The following is a 21,032-nucleotide window of genomic DNA, read 5'->3' on the forward strand; positions in this document are numbered from 1 at the left end:
TGCACTTATCTGAAGACTTTGGCTAAGAGCCAGAGGAGCCAATAGTTTGAGATCTGCGAAAAATGGGATGATTCCTTATGACTTTACGAGTCATGCTGCAAATAATGCCATCTTGTGGGTTGAGGAGTTTTACCGAAGCTACTCCGTGTGAAAGCAAAGTAGTTTCATCCTTTTGGCGACCCAGTCCAATGATTGCTCTGATTTTTCCCAGTAAATATATTATCAGCGTCTTTTCCAGACGAATTTCCTCATCAATTCGGTCTGGTGTCTCCTTTGACTATACACTGTAGTCTTGGTCGAAATAGCCTTCAAGAACACCCGAAGCCAGAGTAATCACCTGACTCTAGTCTCGTCAGTCATGCAGAATTCACTCTGCGGACGCAAATACGATGATTTATCCCATCAAACAGCCAATAGAGTCCAAACCACCAGCATGCTAACTATTCACTTGTTTCATTGATTGTGCATTCCATATGGAGTAACTGTATTCACCTTATGCCTTAGCCTGAGATTGTTGAAAGGGCAACAGCCTAACAACAACAGAAGCCATTCGCTGCATTGAACAGTGAAAATAGTCAACTCTCATGCATTCTATCCCATTCCCGTATACATACATCATTGACTGCATCATCTCTCAAGTCTAGGAAATAAGCTACTTATCGTGGCGTCAGATACCATGCAACTGGGGTTTCACCTACAACAGCCAATGCACTTTTTCTGATCGAACTCCACCAAACCAGACCCAACTCCGATCCGTCAGGAGAGTCTACTATCGGGACTAGATCGTCTAGGCTGATTCCGAGCATACCCTAGTGGCATTTCCACGTTGCAGCTTAATAGAGCCAAGATATGGCTGGGATCCAGAGTCCTCATGTTGATTCGCCAGAAGATGAAAAGGTCCAATGCAGGCGATCGGTTCAGGTGGGTTTCGCCTCGCAATCCATGTTCTATTGCACACTTCCCTGCCTATATTATTGTCTCCACAGTGTTTTCTTTTCCTTATTCAAGTGGGACAGCTTCGTTGCGATCCATCAGCCAATGTTGCCGTTAATATCTACTGGTGATGCGATAGGTGCAGGTTTGGTTATTAACGAGAAGTCTTGACTAGGGAGCATCTCCAACAGCGCTCCACGAGCATGCCAGCGTTCTCAACGACTACGATGCTCAAAAAATCCTCCCGTATGAAGCAGATGATTCTCCATTTCCTGAGGTCCGCGCCGTGGTGCACCCAGTTGACGACGTGAGTCTGCCTGTCAACACAGTGCGCGTGTGGATCATCGGCATCATATTCACTATTGTATGTCACACATCTCTTGCTACGAACCGAAGATCAAGTCGCTAATGCATCAGCAGGTGGGAAGCGGGTTGAATCAGTTCTTTAGTCTGCGACAGCCCAGCGTCAGCATCAGTGCTCTGGTTGCGCAGCTCGTGGCGTATCCGATCGGCTGCGCGTGGGCAAGATGGGTGCCACTCGGCTGGGCGAATCCGGACCGGCATTTCAATATCAAGGAGCATGCTTTGATCACAATTATGGCCAATGTCTCCTTTGGATCTGCTTCAGCTACCCAGGTGATCGAGGCTGCCGTGAAGTTCTACGGGATGCCATCACGAGGTGGGTTGCACCTGGTACTCGTTATTACGACCCAGTTACTTGGCTTCGGTCTGGCAGGGATGGCGTCGCGCTGGCTCGTTGGTCCTGCTACGATGATTTGGCCTGGGGTGTTATCAAACGCTGCGGTGCTACAGACATTGCATTCACGCAGCAACCTACTCGCGGATGGGTGGATTGTGTCCCGCCTCCGTTTCTTTCTTGTAGTGTTTAGTGTCGGCGCTATTTGGTATTTTGTCCCAGGCTATTTGTTCACCGCGCTGAGCACGTTCAGCTTCGTCTGCTGGATTGTCCCACATAACGTCGTCGTCAATCAGCTGTTTGGCCAAGAGACTGGGCTGGGGATGTCTCTTTTGACCTTTGACTGGGCACAGGTTGTTTTTGCGAATCAGAGCCCGCTCCTCGTTCCTTTCTGGGCGGGACTCAATGTGATGGGGTCGTTTGCCTTCTTTTACTGGATCATCTGCCCTATCATCTATTACACCAACACGTGGTACTCGGCCTACATGCCTATGATGAACTCCAACACGTTTGACAACACCGGCAGGCCGTACCTCACCAAGCATGTCATGAATAGGGATGGAACGGTTGACACAGAGGCGTACCGCCGTTACTCACCCATGTTTCTTCCGGCAGGCTATGCATTGACCTATGGGATCGCATTCGCCAATCTTACGGGAATTTTTGTCCACGTTGCGCTGTATAACGGAAAGGATCTGTGGCAGCAATGGAAAGGCAGGAACAAGAAGGATATCCATGCGCGATTGATTGCTGCCTACGCAGACGTTCCTTGGTGGTGGTTTGCCGGTGTGACGATTCTGATATTTGCGCTTAGCATTGTCGCCAACGAAGTCTGGCACACGGGGCTTCCGTTTTGGGCTGTTGTGATGGCCTTTATCCTTCCTATGATCTATTTCGTTCCAGTTGGGATCATCAAGGCTACGACCAACATCAGCAGCAATCAATTGAACTTGATCACGGAGTTCATCGGAGGGTATGCTTTTCTGGGACGACCCATGGCAAACATGGTGTTCAAGTTCTACGGTTATGTGGCTGTCTCCCAGGGTCTAGAGTGAGTATGATCCCGTCACCAACCGACAAAGCTGACTGTTTAGATTTGTGGCCGACATGAAGCTCGGCCATTATCTCCACATCGCCCCACGTACACTGTTCATGGCTCAAGGATTAGCCACCCTCGTAGGAGCCATCGTTCAATGCGGTGTCACCGTCTTTATGATCACAAGATTTGACAACATCTGCACCCCAGATGCGGAGGGTGGATTCACCTGTCCTCACGGTCGAGTGACATATTCTGCTTCTTTGATATGGGGTAAATGCATCCCTCCCTCTTTTTGAAACTCTTACTGACAGACAAGGCGCCCTGGGTCCTGGACGAAACTTTTCTCCCGGTCAAATCTATGGTAATCTCCTCTGGTTCTTCCTCGCTGGACCTGTAGTAATTGTCATCACCTTTGTCCTTGGACGGCGATGGAAGTGCTTTAACAAGATATCATGGCCCGTCGCCTTTGGAGCCATGAGCCTTGTTCCACCTGCAACAGGGATCAATTTCTCCTCATGGTGGGTGGTCAATGTAATCTTCAATGGAATCATCAAGCGGAGGAAACCTGCATGGTGGTCAAAGTACAGTGAGTCATGTTCGCCTCTTATGGTAATGCTTGTACTGACTCGCCCAGACTACGTTCTGTCTGCCGCCCTCGACTCCGGCGTCGCCGTGGCCACCGTCATCATTTTCTTTTGCATCGTGCTTCCTGCCGGCCCGTTGCACTGGTGGGGGAATGTAGTATATCGCAAAACCGCGGATGGGTTGGGCACGCCTCTTAAACCCTTGCCATCTTCGGGATATTTTGGGCCACCGAAAGGGACATGGGAATAGATAGATTTTTTTCACATATAACGAATTCATCACCATTCAGTCTCCTTCCGGGAACCACCAATTGATAAAGTACACCCCATCTAAGATCAAACCTTGACAGCACGGCCCCTAACATACACCTTGGCAATATTGCGGTCATCTCCCGTCATCAAGAACTTCTCAAAGATGACCTCAATTGCATCCCCGTCTTCCACCGGCGCCATGACATCCATCTCCACCCCCTCCCGAGTCCGTACCTCCAACGCATCAAACTCCTTGCCGACAGCAAAGTTCCCAACCCTGTCGTCCAGCCCACACACCTGCGCACCCCCCAAAGTCGCCAGGAAGAAACACTCCGCCACCGACAACGCCGGATCGGCGCCACGGGTCTCGGTCGCCCGCGCGGTAGACACCACAAATGCCTGCTTCATCACCTCGAGCATGGAAATCGAATGACCCCCGCCACTATCAGTCCCCAATCCGACCTTGATCCCCCTCCGCAGATACTCCCGCACCGGCGCAACCATAAACGCCTGCATCGTCGTATTGGAAATAGGACAATGCGCGACGCCACAGTGCAGCCGCGCCAGCGTCTCCATCTCCTCCTCCTCTAGGAAGATACAGTGCGCCAGGATCGACCGCTCATTCAGCAGCCCAAACCGCGCATACAGCTCCGCCTCATGCCGGAAGTCCGGGAACAGCTGCCTCGTAAACTCCATCTGCTGCTCTGCCTCGTTGAAATGCGTCTGGATGCGCAGGTCCTGGTTCGCAGCCGCCAGCGCCCCAAGGCCAGAGAGGACCTCCTCGTCACAGGAGATCGCGAACCGAGGCGTGATCACCGCGTTCACGAGCGGTCGGTCGTCGTTTGCGTTGAACTCGCGCACCCACTGGATGAATTCCCTAGTCTCTTTGACTGACACTCCCGCGTTAAGATCGCGGTACCACCCCGGTGCATGCCGGTTCATGTTACACCGGCCGACGAGCGCGCGCTGGCCCTTGGCGCGGCATACCTCGGCCAGGATCTTCGTCGCGGCTAGATGCTTGGAGGCGTAGTAGCTTGCTGTAGTGATGCCCTGCCGGAGGAGGCCGTCCACGGCGGCGCTGTACGTGCGTTTTGCGTACTCTACGTCTTCGAATTTTGCTTCGTGCGCGAAGGTGAGTGTCTCGAGCCAGTCGAGGAGAGAGAGGCCGCGGCCTAGGCCACGCTGTGCCCACTGCGGGGCGTGGTTGTGGGTGTCGATGAAGCCTGGAATCAAGAAGGAGTGTTTGGGCAGGTGTTTGACGGGGAAGACATCCGGTGCGTAGCCATTGTCTGCGATTAGCGTGTTGATGGTTGAAGGGTCGGTGTTGGGGACCAGAGCCTGGATGTTGCCGGCGATATCGACTAGAAGGAAGGTGTTGGGGAGAATCTGGAGGTCTGTAGGGGAGAGAGAATGGATGATTGTGCCGTGGAAGGCGAGAGGGAGGCCTGTTGCTGTTGGTGTTGCATTCATTGTATGGCTGGGAGTATGTAAGTTCTAAGGTGATGGCACAAGAACGAAGGGTGTTGACGGTCGATGGTTATCAGTGCGGGGCAGCTGCAGGTGACGCAGAGATCAGCGTGCAATGATACCGGACTGCTTTTTGAAGAAACATCTAGTTGATGTCGACGATGATTATAATTCTTTAAATGAATATATATGTGCACAGTATTAGCTATTTTCGAGGCAAACAGGCTTCGGTTCCCAATGATGCGGGCAGGTACGAAAAGGTCGTTCCACTTGATACAGTTTGCAGCATGCCTACTCCCAGCGAGACGGATATACGAGCATTAGGAGAAGCATTGGACTCTGCCTCATTGGTGATACAATGAGGGACGTTGCGCGCCAAGAGGCATGCAGATGCAGTGATATTGAATATATACAAGAACAAAACTATAGACTATAGGGTATAATATGTCGCCATCTCCTCCTGAAACCAATCATAGGAGTAAAACAATTGCTCTGCCAACTGAGGGTCAATTTGCCGGGGTATCCCATCAACCAGCAACACATCATCCAGCATCGGCGCCAGTGGCACCGGCGGCGGTGGGATGGCTGGCAGCGAAGACGGTGGTGTAGGGGGAGGAGGTGGCTGTGGTTGGGGATACAGTGTTTCCTGCTGCGGGTGTTGCTGCCGTTGTTGCTGCTGATATGGCACTTGGCTGAAAATCATCGAACTTTGACCCCGAAAGGTCTCCCCGAGTCTTTCCACTCCCGGTCGTCGCTTGCCAAACTCCTCCAGTAGCACAATCACCGCCTGGATGGCCCGGCGCATCATCTGCTCATCCGGCTGCCATAAGGGCGGCTGTCCATCCCGAAGGGCCCGTGAATTTTGTTCTAAGCACCAGAGAATGGTAATTCCAGCAAAATACGTCTGGCTCAGCGTCAGCCAGATCCATTTGATCTTGCCCACTGAATAGCTGTCCCAGTATGACCGAATGACCTGAATGCTAGAGTCGCCACAGCTAACAATGCTAGTGGCGTCAGGGGTGGGATTCCGCGGACTGGGGCGGTACATCAGAAGCAGAGTGGTGTAGTAGAGATAATCGTAGTAGCTGGTCGAGTACAATAATGCAGGGGGGTACACAGGCGCGGACGTGCGCCAGTCATCAAGCTCTTGCCGGAATTGAACCAGCATCATCGAGACTTCTTGAGGATCAGGGGGCGGTTGATTGTTATACACTACTTTGTTAGCCAGAACAGTAAACCGCCATGAAAGAACTCACAGTAACGATAGATCCGGGAGAACAGGCGGCGGAGCTTAACCACCTGAACCGGAATTGTCATGGTACTGCCTCCGGGCACTTCAGTCCAGTCATCATTAAACTCCCGGGGCAAACCCACGCTGATATCCTCATCAGCAATCCCCAACGGTCGCCCGAGAGTTGATGCAATCAACCGGTCGAGATTATACAAACTCCAGAACGCCCGCTTGGCCATTTCCTCCTCCATCAGACTAGCCGAGGACCGCATCTTGTGAAGACCAAGACTAGTCGCCAGTCGCATGGCCGTCCCCAGAACATGCCACACGCTGGGGCCGGCGGTCGCAAACATTGTATATAGCGCCAGACTCAGCAATGCCCGTACTGCGGCTAGGTCCTCGTTCTGCAAGGCCAGCGAAAGCGTTTGCTGACTAGCACGATAGAACTCGCCTATCTGCGTGTCGTCCGCCGATCCGATCAACAGCGCAATTGCTATCGTGATATGGTACGAGTAGTGATCTTCCGGAGTCGGTACTCCGCCCGCGTAGATGTGTCGTAGAAGCGCCATAAAGTCCGGTCGCGACAAGAAAGGATACTGGTAACCCATACTGTCAAAGTAATTGCTTGCTATTCGCTCCGCCTCTTCCAAGGACGGTAAACGGATGACGCGCGGGGCCGACACTGTCGGGCGTGCGACCGACGGCCGACGGTGCTCAAGCTGGTCGCGAAAAATCTCCCCTACATTGGGCAACTCTGTTCCAAATCCCGACGTTTCCGACGCTGGCGGACCGGTCGAGGACCCTCGCCCGCTACCGGCAGGACTTGACGTCGTAGCACTGCCCGCACCGATGGAGTGTCGATTGCTGTATCTGGCCATTAAGGCGGGCACCTGGTACCACCAATCCGGATCGCCTTCCCCATCCACCTTGCTCCCCGTTGGTATCTCAGCCACCGATGTCCCTGTCTTCCGTCGGAGGACATCTTCTAACCATTCTACGCGTTTCTGAAGATTCTCGAGCTGGTCGCGAGGGACGGAGGCGCTGGCGATCTGCGGACCAGGTGGTGGAACAGTACATCGGACACCGGCGCGAGTACACGCAGAACAATTGGGATATCGGAAATCGCATTTTTTCTTGCGTTTGCGACAGAAATCACACGCGGTGGAGACGCGTTTGGGGCGGGTGCCGTGAGAAGGCTGCAGCGGGGAAGCAGCACTGGCGGTGGAGGAGTTGGGCGGTGGAAAAAGAGGAGGCACGGATCGAGGCTGCAACTGGGACTGGGATGAAGAAGAGGACGGGTGGAGAGGAGGAAGCGAAGTAACGACGGACTCGAGTCGGAATTTGCCCAACTGATCGCGAAACTCCTTGTCCCTGGCGGTCGTGCCGTTGGCCATTGTGGTTTGCGGTCAGTGTCGAAAGGCGGAGATCACGCTCGGACGAGAGGCCATAGTGATCCGACGCCAAGAAAGATGGTGGAAGTTTAGTGATCAATCATAAGTGATGGTGAGGAAGATTCATGTATTGTCGTATTGACTGAAGAATGTGGTTTGACGGAGAGCTGTTGTTGGCTGGAAGAGGAAATGGAAATGTTGCAGATACGGAGTAATCGGCGATAGAGTTGGAACCGAGACTAGGAATGTTGGAAGAAGCAAATACTGCCAGTCAAGAGCAAGATAGCAGCGTTACATTGACCTAATGATTATTTGCATTCACCGGGTGCATTTTTTCCTCTATTGAAAATAGAATTCACTGTCCAGGCGTAGAGATCTTGGTTTGGTTGGATTTGTCCCTCATGAATGCGACTTCTCTGTGCCTGCGGACTGTCAATATATTCTCCAGCATGTTCTCCATCAATGACCCCCGTAAGGAACGAAGCAAATCCACAGCCAAGGCGGCACCCATTTCTTGTCTTCAGCAGTTACAAGGGTACAAGGGTCTGTCTCTGATCTGAACCAGTCAATCCATCAATTATTTAGGCTAATCAGTCGTTGCCATTCGATCGACCCGCTCATCGCTCGTTATTTTGTCACGCCCTCGAGGCCTCGACCCCCTCCCTAAGAGAGTACCTTTAAGCGAGACGTTGCAAATCAGGTTCTTTCAACTCTGCACGATGAGACCTCGTCTCCCCTGACTAGTTCGGGGGCCGACGGGTTTCATCAACCGATGCGGAGGTGTCCCTCGTATTCATCCGACGATCATCTTCACTGCCGAGTGAGATCCAGCAAATCGCGAAAAATGCCGCTATCAATGCAGGAGGTTATCAAGGTAGTATCCCTGGGGTCTATTTTGGGGTGATCGACATCGTATTCGCCCTTGAATGCGACAATACAGGCGTGGAGCAGAATATTCGGCATATCGCCGAGAAGATAAATAGGAGTCTTTGTCCGGCAGACCAAGTCTGTTCTGATCGCTTTTTCAGACACAATCAATCAACATGATGCTCGATCTGAAGCAGATTGCGGCCGTCCTCCTGGCTTCGGCCTCTGTGGTCCAGGCCACCGTTCAAGGCTTCGATATCTCCCACTACCAGGCCAACGTCAACTTTGCGGCGGCATATAACTCTGGTGCTCGCTTCGTCATGATCAAGGTTTGTTTCTTATATGCTCACTTCTATACAGATACGGGGTCCTGACCATTCTAGGCCACCGAAAGCACCACCTACACCGACCCTTCTTTCTCCAGCCATTACACCGGTGCCACCAAAGCTGGTTTCATTCGCGGTGGCTACCACTTTGCCGTCCCTAATGACAGCAGCGGCGCCGCTCAGGCCAAGTACTTCCTTGCTCACGGTGGAGGCTGGTCAAACGACGGCATCACCCTTCCCGGTATGCTGGACATCGAGTACAACCCCTATGGCGCCACATGCTATGGACTTAGCGCCTCTCAGATGGTCTCTTGGATTTCCGATTTTGTCAATACCTACAAGAGCAGCACCGGTCGGTATCCGATGATCTATACCACCGCTGACTGGTGGAACACCTGCACGGGCAACAGCAAATCATTTACTGATTGTCCCCTGGTGCTGGCTAGGTACTCCAGCTCCGTGGGCACCATTCCGGGCGGATGGCCGTACCAGTCGTTCTGGCAGAACTCGGATAGCTATACCTATGGCGGGGACTCGGATATTTGGAATGGCAGTCTTGAGAATTTGAAGAAGCTAGTGCTTTAGCAGTTATCTCAAAAGGAAAACATTTCATTTTTTAGTAAAGGTTTATCTAGTTATCACTCTGTAATAGTGTCTTCCATAACTTCATCGTCTTGAGTACTAGTATCGGTGGATTCAGATGCAGTGACTATGTCAGATGAAGGCGTAGTGACTGACTCTGATGAAGTCTCTACCAAAGATACTATATGTCCAGTTCCTTATGTTAAAGATGTTTCCAACCACTGACTCCCTCGGTCTCTGCAGGCACAACAGCATAAATAGACAGCCGACCGATCGTTTGCAACAAGCTTTATATCCGATTCTCCCTTGTCCATCTACTGTCAAGACCGTTCGAATCACAATGACGGCAAACACGAAAGGCAGATGCTGCTGTAAGGAATGCCGTAAGATACGCCGTCGAGTGCTGTAGACCTGCGGTATCTGTTCCTGTTGGTCCCGTTGGAGGTTTCAACATAGGGTTTGCTGACGCTGTAATGGATTCCATCGCCGTGAGACCTGCGATGGAGCTTGCTGGGTTAAGTTCTGCAGAGGAGACGTGTACTTCTAGATTGTAAGCTTTGAGACATTTCGCTCTTGCTCTTTTGTTCAATGGTAATAGAGAGGGCGAGAAAGATGGGAGATGAGAGTGGAAAAAAGGCGCAAGATAAGAGTCCAGCTCCCATGGATCTTTGGAAACTCGCCGTTCGGGACCCTCCTCGATGAACGCACAAGACGTTTGTCTTGTTATCTGTTGTACTCCCCTTGCAATCCCTAATCCTTAATCACGTTGTATCCGATGTCCTGGTCCTTCCGCGGCAGGGCTGAACACAGGATCCCACACAATGCCAAACGAAGTGGCTCCGGTTCGCCAGAAGCTCATCAAGACCGAAAATCGCATGCAGCATTTATCTATGCCGGACATAGTTTCTCTTCCAAGAGTCCCCTTGTATGACGTAATCTGGCTAATTGTGGTGACGAGGGCTGTCAGCATCTATGTCTGCTCGCGTTTGCAGTAGAGGTGAGTCGGGGAGTTCACTCTTGCATTTGCGGCTTTCGACAGGATATCGGGCGGATACATTACGAATGCTTCTTGGCTTCGGCACTAAGCGGCAGAGCCGTTTGCATTACATTTGAATAATCGTATGGTAGTTCCAATCAGATATAGAACAGTTGACTTCTTGTTTAGCAGGACACCTGACTTGGTGGGTAGAGGGGGCTCTTGCTGTGTGCACTACCCAGCTTTGCACAATTTGGGAACAAGATTAGTCTATCGGTACTCAAAAAGTCATCAAACAGATCCCTCTGCTTCAAGCTGGATAGGGTGTGGTGGAACAAAGACAGACAGGGTTGAATCAAGGGAACGTGAAGCAATGGATATGGGCCTCATTCCGTGAATCAATCGATGAGTGTCGTCACTGATCCCAGATCCGAGAAGGAATTGCTGAGGAGACGTGAATTAATGGGATGATCCAGAGATTCCACGTGCCTGTGACGGACCTTGCGTATTATCTGCCTACTAGTGATTTATACTCACTCGGCGCCCGTCCACAACGTATCATCTTCTCTTCCCTTCTCGCTCACCTCTCTATCAAGCAACCCACATGTATCAAACATGTCTCTGTTCTTGGAAGGGCACAGACTTTTCAAACCCACGTATGTTATCCTTGACAAAGTGATCCGCTCCAGACAAGGAAGTACCGAAGCGAAAGGGCAAACTTCCGGGGAGATTTGGCCTTGATCATCTTCCTCATTGCCTTTGGTGAGAGATACGTCAATCAGTTACCATCAGTCACTCAGTTACATCAAGCCTTGCACTCCCATCAAGTCACTATTCCTGAATCAATCTCCATCGCGAGCGTGGAACTCTCGGTTATGTGGACATTACATGAACCGACCGGCCAACGAAGGCGTGCGCTCCGTGAAATTCTGGTCGCTCTCACCATATCTGGGGGAACACATAGACAAGTGCTCGTATGCTGATTTCTTCTGCTGATAAGTTGTGCTGGTCGCTGATATTAGACATTTACAGGATATACAAAACTCCTTTTTGGCAAGCTAGAACCCTCGGCTCTCGACATCCTCGAGTAGCTGATCTTCCAAGCCGCCAGCCCTTCTGTGTATCAGCCATCGTTGTTGTACCTCCTCGAAGTGAAATGATTTTGCCCTATGCTTAGAGAAGCAACGAAATGCCAAAGTGAAGTATAGATTATCCCATTCGTTGGGCTTGTGCTTTGCTAACCTATCAATAAATCAAGACCACATTCAACAAAGAAGGCTGATGGCAGGCGAAATCCTCTCCGCGCCAACCTTCACATTACAGGCATTGTTGCGGTCGAACCAAGGCCGGACCCACATGAGTCGTTTTTGCTGCTGCCCAGACTTCTGTCCGGCGTGCCCAATGAGTCAGCAACATACAGATTGCAGATATATGAAGTTGCCAGAGAGTTCGAAGCGCATCGGGTGTCGACTGATGCTCATATCGAGGCGGCTATGTCGCGCTTGTGATGGCTTGAGCTTTTGCTGCACGGCTTCGCTCAAAAGTGATTCAATCAGCTCATACGGAAATGTCAACGAGTGTCAGAAATATCAAGACCCTTTTCAGTCTAAAGTTCTGATGTAGATCTAGCATTTGAGCTAGCAACTGGACAAAGAACAGGAGATCGCCAGAGAGAGGCTGGAAATCAATGATTAAAGATATATCGTATTATCGTTGCATCTAAACTATCAGCAGCTCCTTGAGTGAAAATTCAGGCAACTGGAACTTGACATCCCACTCATACACAAACTGCCACTCCCACTCTTCTCCATCATTCGAGGCCACAACAACAAGCAATGGGCCCTTAGCTTCCCCCTGGTACGGGAATGGCCGGGGAGGAAACACAGCTCCAGAAGCCAATCGCTCTCGAAGGGCGGGTAGCAAGAGAGCAACCCAGCGATACCGTTTAAGGAGCGGTGCAATTATGGAGCGAATGTTGAGAAGACTCCTCAGATCCATCTTTGCGTTTGCACCCCCGTTGTAGACCTTATAGTAAGCATCAACATGGGACTTCGCCTCATAAGTATACAACGAGAACCAGATCGGAAGAGCTTTAGAACGGCGGATCGGGCACACAAGCCATTCCGCTTTGAAGCCTTCTGCTCCTATTAGACCGGCTACGCTGTTCTGACCATCAAAGGCGGGATATTGCTTCCCATCGGATGTGTCGGCCGTCGGGGGCACGAGATTCGGGCGTGATGGCGCCCAGCTTAACCCGCGGCCCTTGAGCCGCGGAGCACTAGACACGAGAAAGCCGGTTGCTAATGGTTGTCCCACTGTTGACTTCCAAAAATCCACGGCCGTCTTTACTACTTTGTTCGAGCCGCAGACCAGATTCCAGATCATGATCACGTCTCGGTCCTTGGTGGCGTGTCTGTGGTTCAGGAAGCAAGTGGCTTGCTCTGTCGTGACAGGTTCTTGATCCAAGAGCTTGTAACGCTCATTTTGGGTAGGGGTGTAGTGTTGAATGGCTAAGCAGGGCGATACAAATCCGAGACTACTTTTTGATAAGACGTCGGAGAGGACGTCCACCAGGGAGATGACACGATTGTCTTTGCACAGTATGTGAAGCTTCAACCGCCCTCGCATTCCTTCGAGAAGGGTCCACGCACGAACATTCCAGTCGCAAACAACGATTGTTGCTAAGATGGCCTCCTTCGCCTGTAGAGTCAGTGGATTAATATCAATCTCCATGAGGTCTCTATCGACCAGCAGGGTGACCTTGCTATTGATGAAGTTGCTATTTATCTGGGCGATCGCCTCGTCTCGGAGCTCGTCATCTGTTGGAATACAAGGCGTGTCCATCCAGTAAGACGTGCATCCAAAGGATCGAGCCAGTGCGGTATATCTCCGGTGGAGGCATATGTTGAACCCAGTCTCAGGTCGCCCCCCTGCGCCGTGGGACCATACATGAGACACAGCCATAGTCTCAGCGGACACGGGACGGTATCGAATGGATTTCTCATCAGTCTCCTCCAGACAGACTGCCCTCGCTCCGTTGATGCTCCTATAAGACTGCTCATCCCAGACTAAGAAACTGCAAGCAGAACCAGGACACTCGAAATCGTGAGCAGATTGAATCTGGACACCCTCGGACTCAAATCTCTGGCAGTTTCCCGGCGCTTTGCCGTCACACAGCCTCGACCTACCATGTCCAGCAGCAAGGTTACAGCGGGGCGCACGGTCGCCAAAGTGAAGTTCGTAGATCTCAAAGAGACCCCTGAAATCCTGAGTCACCGAGCTGAGATCGGACCGAAGCAGCTCAAACGCCCATTTGCACATATATCTCGGTCTCGAACGCGCAACAATCTCTCGCCCCGGCATCACCGCAGGAATCTCTCTGGATATGAGATGATTGTGCTTTTCAAACGAGTAGCCCACGTTCTGCCGGTTTGTGGCGTCGTACCAAAGTTGTAACATCACGGTCTGCTGCCACGCTGCCCACAGAAAACCCTGCAGGATGAACCAAGCTTGTGCATCAGCCTTAGTTTTTGAACGACGGCAAAAGTCTGTTACGGTGTCGAGAAGGCTGACTATGGTATCTGAATAGGCGCTGGTAAGTGTGAAGGCCGCGCTCGGTTCCATCACTAAAAACAAAGCAATGCGGACCACGTTCGTCGTGGGTCTGGAAAGAACCCGAAGATTTGTCCACGTATATCTACTCCGAGGCTCCTCAGGCTGATCCGTAACGGTAGGGTAGGCGCGAAAGTACTCGACTGGCCATGGACTGTCCAGGTCTGACTGAGCGTCCTTGCTTTCATACTGAAACTGCAGTTCTGGGGGCTGTGGGGGCAGACGGGCCAGCAAGGCACACGTCTTGCCTACAATGTCATCCTTCGTGAGATTTCTTCTGTAGACCTGGAAGCTGCAGGTAACTAGTGTTGAAAACATGGCATCGAGCCGCTCAAGATGTGACCCTAGGTCCCCATTTTTGGGCTCCAGGAAAGCAAATGCATCCCGGCACCACTGCTCAATCCGTGCCTTCTTTTTTTCCATGCTAAGCAACTCATAGTTTCCAGCCTCGCCTAACTCGCCAAATTGCATGAACCTGAGCTCGATGGGAAGTCCAGACCCCGTTTCAGCTGGATGGTAGGTATTCTGATCGAGGATAGCAGAGACCTGGGTCTTGCTCAGAGTCCAGTCGGGCTGGACAGCTAGCTCTGCCATGTATATTTTAGAGGCTTTCTCTTTTTCTTTTCTCTCCGCGTTCCACACAAGCTAAACTGACAGAATGAGAAGCAGCGCGTAGATTTCGTAGTGGTGAGCACGAGTAACAAACCTCGTGTATGTTTACGAGTCGACGTTGGTAGGTAAGCAGAGGGGCCGTGTAGCTGCTTTAAGTCACAGACTTAAGGGTTAGTAAAAATTTAGAGCTAGCACCTTAAGTCCGTCAATAACCCAAGGTAAGCAGCTACTACTCCATACTCTCTGCCGAAATTTTCTTGGTGTCCAGTAGTGGCCTATTATTTTCTTAGAGAACTCAGCTGACGGCGGTCCAGCTGTACAACCACCATCCGCAGCCAATGAACATTGTTCACTGAGGGGCATAGGTATTAAATGTAGTCACTCTTACAACAAAATTAAATCTTTATTATTCCGGAAAAGATCTAAGAAAGCATAGAGTCTTTTATCCTTGTCTACGTATTAGAGCGGTTAGCTGGCTAGCTATAACATTCTAGGTTCTCGTTGCTGTTCCAGTAAGCGGGCCATAACTAGGCAGATAGCAACATCTAGAGACTTCATCACTTCTGTAGGAGATTCAAAGAGCGCTTGGAGATCAATAACTCTATTTCAATATTAGGTAGCTTAGTTCTTGGTACTCCTAGAGTATTCTCTGAATGTGTCACTACTCGGCCTCTTAGGTTCAGTGGTCGAGTGAATATCGCTATGTTGGAATGTATATTACAAATATGATCTGAGTTCCTTATTCTGCAGGGATGGTATTTGGATGATAAATTGTTCAATGCTCAATGCTCAATGGGACAAAAGCCAGAATATTATGATTCTGGTGGAAACCTGTGTCAGGCTGCTAAGCGCTTGTACAATCGTTTCTGTGGGAACGGAGCTTACTGGTCTGAGCGTGAGAGCGTAACAGTCTAAGTCCACAGCAGAACTCTGCACTACAGGCGACTAGAGTTTATTAAGGCTTAGTACGCTATAATGATGGAAGTTCTGTGTTTTCTCATTGGTACTGCGTTAATGAGGATGGGGGCCGAAACTGAACTAGTAGGGATCAAAATGCAAGAAGTATTTCCTGGTCTTGTAAGATTGCAGTGTGACGAACAAACGGTGACACCATTGGCCTGTGTTGTCAAGTGAGGCTGATCGATTTTCAGCTTTGAGATATACTAATATACCCAACGCACCCCGCACTGCCAGCTAGCGGATAGTTTGCTGCGCAATTTGATTGTTGAGCTTTTTTGATGTGTATAGGCTACTTAAATGCTTCAACAAAATCTACTGATTATCTGCACGGCACTGCATCATTGTACACCTTTCTAGGCCTGTACTCCACTCTCTTCTTCCTCTGCCTTCCATGGCCCCAACTCTCCAACACCTCTTCACCCGCCGAGACTTCGACCCAGGGGCTACATCTGCTGCATTTGCCGATGAATGGTCCAATCCATCCAATTACGCCTTTACTATCCTTCTCTTGGTCGGAGGTGACTTGATCCATCGCGCTCTCGCTCAGCTGGCGGGGGGTTGGACTACTCCAGTCGCCTTTTCATTTGGTGTGTACGACCTGAAACAAGACAAATCTTCTACTTCATTTGCTTATCTGCTTCTGAGGTTGGGTCTCCTACGCGGCGTCCTCCGTATGTTCCGCGCTCGGTGAATACAGGCTTATGCCAGATGCGGACACTCCCTGCTCTCTTATCAATGGCAAGAACGGTTATGTCCGTGGGAATAACTCCTGGGTTCTCGGACGGATAATGCGAGATTATGAGTACTGGATGGGGGAGCCGGTCCGGGAAAAAACAGAGTCTCTTATCAAGGCTCGTTGGGAATTTGACCAGCAGCATGAGGAGAGAACATCCCCCGGATCGGGGCGCCGAGTGCCTCGTCCTTCGCAAGCCGGATTAGTTGTCAGTCTTTGGCAGCCAAGCACCAAGCAGCCGCATGGGGAGCCCGGCCACGATCTGCTTCATTGGTCAGGTGTTATTGCCACGGTGGTCCAACTGGGAATAGCTGCGGTCCCGGTGGGCCTTCGTGGAGATTGGGGGGTCATGCTGGTCACCGCCGCGGCCATCATTCTCTGCTACAGCACCGGGGCGCTGCCGCATTGGAAGGTCGAGAAGTGGGCTTGTCGGCGCTTGGCTGCTCGGGACAAGAAGAATTTTATTTTGACGCGTGGAAACGGGTCCCAGCATGCAATCGCCATCATCAGCAACGGTCATGGCTTGGACCTGGAGGACCTTGCTACGGGGTTTGCCAAAATTAACTCCCCACCGATCACTCTCTTTTCACAACTGGCCATTATCAGTCTAGGGTTGTTGTGGGTTGCACTCCTGATCACAGCATCCGCTCTGCAGAAGGACTCCTGGTACTTGATTGCGGTTGGGGGTATAGGAATGCTGCAAAATATCTTCGTTGCTGGCTGGAAGCGGACACCAGCTGCCTATGGCGTTCCGCTTGAATTCATCGGGGTCGTTGGCGAAGTCAAAGTCATGCAAACTTTGATGGAGGTCGAGAGAAGATATGAGAAGCTGGGGAAGAGCATGCTAGGAACCTTCTTCCCAGGCGACTTACGAGACAGTGAAGTGAAGGAGTGGGAGGCCATTTCGCAGGAATGGAAGGAGAAAAAGGCCGTCGTTGTCAAGTCTGATAGCTAACAACGGTAGTGTTTGCTAATTTTTTTGAATTATTTTACCCTACACAGCAGACGGAGCAGCTGCCGCGAGTTGTACAAAATCTGATTACAGTCAATGAGGAGGGCCGGCGATGGAAGGACGTAGTACACTAGTACTCGCTCAAAGCATGGCTGAACAAGCCAGGAGAGCATTTCTATATTAGACTACCAGTGGTACTCGCTAAGAGATCATTTTATTGAAACAAACGGTCCACTTGCGAGTACGAGGGTATCTCACGATGGGTAACATGACTTTTCTCAATAGGCGTATTCGCCAGATACTCCCATAACAATTGTCACATAACATTATACACCAACCTTGAATGGAAACAATAATAAGCATTTAATCTGTTATCTACGCTATAAATATGTGCATTGCACATTTCTATTATGTTTAACTATAGTTCAAGGAACAGATCTCATTACATAAATAACTAGAAAACCATCATGCCCTCTGAACTACCAGCAACGGCCATTATTGGCAGATAGACGCACCCCTGCAAAATGGTAATCCTATAATTCTTTTCATACATGCTCCCTAGATATCATTAACCATATAGGAAGAAACCTTTTAGCTTCTCACACCATAGTTAACTAATGTTAACCTCCTCCGGATCAACTTAAACAGCTATGGAAAGACCACTGCTAGCCACAAGGAGTATACTCTCTAAAATCAAGCTAAGGATGTTTTTGCTATCTTATTATAAACAGATCCCAAAGCTAATCTCTAACAGAAATAGTTCTGAGCTCTCCAAAGGATAATCTCTGCTATCTCTATAAGCCCTATAATCACCCTCTACCTAGCTCTGCTTGATCAGGCTAGATTCCTGGGCCTTATTCTACTCTCCTCCAACACATCAGCTGTAACCAACGCTTAATGTAGCTTGCTCTACCAGCTCAGCAATATCTGGGTTGTGGCACCTGCTCCTAGTGATCATGAACGCCGCCATCCATAGCTGGGGTGGGAATCCTGATCTTAATGGCCTGCGTGTGAATTAGATTAAGTAGGACTGGGTGCAATGCCACTGGGGCGCTGAGAATGTGGAGCCTATGCGGAATTTGATGATGGAAAGGGATGCGGTGCTTGATCGGCTGGGGGAGTTCATGTTCCAGTTCTCCTGATCCATGTTTCTACATACGACGACCAATTCAGTGTCAACTTTTGATCAGGAGAGTCAAGACCAAAGGCCAGCCCTGCCATGATTATCAAAGGCTTCATGTCTCAAATCTTTTCAGGACGAAGTGAGCTATGGGTATAAAATCTTCTTCACCACGAGGCGTATCAAAGTGGCTGCTACTTGGAATCCCTCCGTCTACCAGAGAACGTGCTGGCGGAAGATTCACTGATTTACGCCATATTTCATGTTAATATCGTACTTTATCGTCTCTTTAAATCTCTTCCTCCTTATACCTGCTACGGTGAACCCAATGCCTGCTACCTCGAGTACCTGGATTGCGTCCTATCAACTTTATGCAACGAATCCCTGCGACTTCCTTTGCAAGCTGTATTCCAAAAAGACAGAATGACTTCCAAGGTGAACATGACTCGCTTGTCAGACGATGCGCTCGATTACTAACGAGTACCACTGAATAGGATAATCCTCGTCGCTATATCCCTTTCCTCTTACCTTTGGTTGCTGAGGGGCTCAGTATCGCCTGTAATGCTCCCTGATGCGGAAGACGAAGCCACCCCAAACGCCGCGCTTATCGTCTTCCTGCAATGTCTGACAGGGCTAATAACCGGTATGCCTGATTGAGTAGGTCGTCAATGGGCCTATTTCACCCCGGTACTCGACAAATGGGTGTTATGATTCAAGTCAACACTCGTCCCTGGAAACACTAGGCCTTTTGCGGATAATGACGACCTCATCGACCGCTCACCAAAATCTTATTCGTAGGATCTTTAATCTATGAGACCTTCTCAAATGGGATCTTGTGCTCCACTGAGACACTGGCCACGCTTCAATTGTGGAGTTTAAAAGAAGGATGCGTGCCAAAGGACAGTCAACCAACTTTGTGATATGGTCTGCGGAGTGTTCTATACCTCCCAGCTTTCCACCGCCCAATGCGTAAACGCCAGTGTTGGCCAGGCCTCGACCATGGTTTCCAACTATAACGGTTGATTTCTCCGCAAGGCCGGCTCTCTAATCTTTCCTCGACGTGCCTGGGGCCAAAGATCATCGCCATTTTTGACATCCCTCCCGGATCAACCCCGACCTTGCTGATGTGTTGTATGCTCTCATCTTGGACCTGCTTGACAAGACACCTGTCATTGTCATCCGATTACGCAGCCCATCATAATACAGGACGCCTGCGAGCTAGTGGGATGGTTAAAAAAGGAAGCATCACATCGACTCCCCGCATTTAACAACCAGTAAGTTATGGACAGACAGTCATGCCAGATCTATGAATCTATATTGATACGCTCTTGCCGTCCATAGCCTTATCCTGGTCTTCCATGACGATGACCATGGGTTGGCTGCGTGGTCTGTGACGAAGGACACGCAACCAAGACCACCCAGACAAAAAAAGCACCAGACCGTGGCTAGGTTGGAGGCGAGACACGGTGGACATGCGGACAAACATCGTGCCCTCATCGGAGCTGTGAACCCCCTGATGAGGATTTAAGAAGCTCCCGGCTGAGATACAAAAATTCTACCACCCTGTGAAATGTCTCGACATTACTTTCCACATTCCGCAGATCCGTGATTGCGAAGATCTCAAAGTGTCATTGATTGGGTCATCCTATCAAGGTTGGCCTACCATAGTAGCTGAACCTCGGTGCTACTGGCCTAATCAAAGTAATCCCATCGGCTGCCCACGAATCCCTGATCAATGATTTCACCTTGACGGTTGGCTCTGACCAGAAGGTCCCAATGTTACAACGGATTGCAGCGGGTGAGCTTTCAGAACGGGACAAGCGTTTGTACCGTCGAGAATTCATCAACTTGGCTAAAGCTTCAGATGAGGCAATGGCGCGTAATGACTATGCGATCTTCAAATCTCTTTTCAAGGACTTCAATGACCTCCATGACCTCCATGACAAGTAGGGATTCAGTGTCATTGAGGCCAATGCCAATGAAGGCAATGCTAAAGAGTCAGATCCATTTATTAGGCCAATTGAGAAGGAGCCTGAAGAGTCTGAATCTGAGAAGTCTGGGTGGTCCAGCGATGAAGTTGGCAATGATGGAGGTGGGGATGGTGGTAATTGATTTGGACTCCAAAATATGGGCATCCACTGGACGGACCGACAATGGATTGGGACCACTACATACAAGCCAGCTAACAAGGGAAAGCAAGGCGAGCAGGCATTCACTTGCATTATAACACAGTCCTGAAGAAGTCAGGCAGGCCTGTTGGCCCTTTTTTCCGCGACTAACCAGCCGCCAAATATCGAATCTGGCGGGAAATACTATGAGTACATGTACATACGGAGTATACACAGTGTTGGACCCCAGCTGGGAGGCTCAGCACAAGAGGACAATGTCGAATGCACTCTAACCATCAAGCTTGAAAAGGGGTCAAACAAGCCTTAGAGAACTTCCGTTGGATGCAGAATATAGACTAGAACATTCTGGCGTGCTACAATTCCTGCACAACCCAAAAGGGAAAGCACCCCGTGCATAGGAATGATAGCGCGGGCGATTAGGCGGGGCCTATGCTGTTCCTGGTTAGAGCGTAAGCTTGTCCACCCCTGCTGGTAATCCCGCTGCTTAAATCCGGCGATCCGGAGGTGCCGAGGTATATTCCACCCTATTGTCCATCCTGAAGTTGATTAGAAATCACTCGGTGGAAAAG

At 50.3% G+C, this 21,032-nt stretch overlaps 6 protein-coding genes across 6 annotated transcripts; 3 read left to right on the forward strand and 3 right to left on the reverse strand.

The window, feature by feature from the left end:
• Nucleotides 1-849: 849 nt before the first annotated feature.
• On the forward strand, nt 850-3,503 carry optF (small oligopeptide transporter, OPT family; the record flags this gene model as incomplete). The annotated part of the gene is made up of 6 exons (XM_043289366.1): nt 850-921; nt 1,109-1,297; nt 1,354-2,681; nt 2,725-2,939; nt 2,986-3,255; nt 3,304-3,503. 6 exons carry the CDS (start codon nt 850-852, stop codon nt 3,501-3,503), a joined length of 2,274 nt encoding a protein of 757 aa, XP_043145301.1.
• Nucleotides 3,504-3,589: 86 nt separating this feature from the next.
• Aud_004427 (putative guanine deaminase) lies at nt 3,590-4,975 on the reverse strand (the record flags this gene model as incomplete). Its single annotated transcript, XM_043289367.1, has 1 exon — nt 3,590-4,975. The coding sequence occupies one exon, from the start codon at nt 4,973-4,975 to the stop codon at nt 3,590-3,592; it is 1,386 nt and encodes a 461-aa protein (XP_043145302.1).
• A 427-nt stretch (nt 4,976-5,402) lies between these two features.
• Nucleotides 5,403-7,597, reverse strand: Aud_004428 (putative C6 transcription factor; the record flags this gene model as incomplete). Its single annotated transcript, XM_043289368.1, has 2 exons — nt 5,403-6,184; nt 6,229-7,597. 2 exons carry the CDS (start codon nt 7,595-7,597, stop codon nt 5,403-5,405), a joined length of 2,151 nt encoding a protein of 716 aa, XP_043145303.1.
• Nucleotides 7,598-8,637: 1,040 nt separating this feature from the next.
• On the forward strand, nt 8,638-9,372 carry Aud_004429 (lysozyme; the record flags this gene model as incomplete). Its single annotated transcript, XM_043289369.1, has 2 exons — nt 8,638-8,790; nt 8,845-9,372. 2 exons carry the CDS (start codon nt 8,638-8,640, stop codon nt 9,370-9,372), a joined length of 681 nt encoding a protein of 226 aa, XP_043145304.1.
• Nucleotides 9,373-12,064: 2,692 nt separating this feature from the next.
• Nucleotides 12,065-14,551, reverse strand: Aud_004430 (HET domain protein; the record flags this gene model as incomplete). Its single annotated transcript, XM_043289370.1, has 1 exon — nt 12,065-14,551. The coding sequence occupies one exon, from the start codon at nt 14,549-14,551 to the stop codon at nt 12,065-12,067; it is 2,487 nt and encodes an 828-aa protein (XP_043145305.1).
• Nucleotides 14,552-15,920: 1,369 nt separating this feature from the next.
• Nucleotides 15,921-17,217, forward strand: Aud_004431 (uncharacterized protein; the record flags this gene model as incomplete). The annotated part of the gene is made up of 2 exons (XM_043289371.1): nt 15,921-16,116; nt 16,175-17,217. 2 exons carry the CDS (start codon nt 15,921-15,923, stop codon nt 17,215-17,217), a joined length of 1,239 nt encoding a protein of 412 aa, XP_043145306.1.
• Nucleotides 17,218-21,032: the final 3,815 nt, after the last annotated feature.

The sequence above is a fragment of the Aspergillus udagawae genome, assembly GCF_001078395.1.
Source record: "Aspergillus udagawae IFM 46973 DNA, scaffold_3, whole genome shotgun sequence".
In the NCBI taxonomy this organism is placed as follows: domain Eukaryota; kingdom Fungi; phylum Ascomycota; class Eurotiomycetes; order Eurotiales; family Aspergillaceae; genus Aspergillus; species Aspergillus udagawae.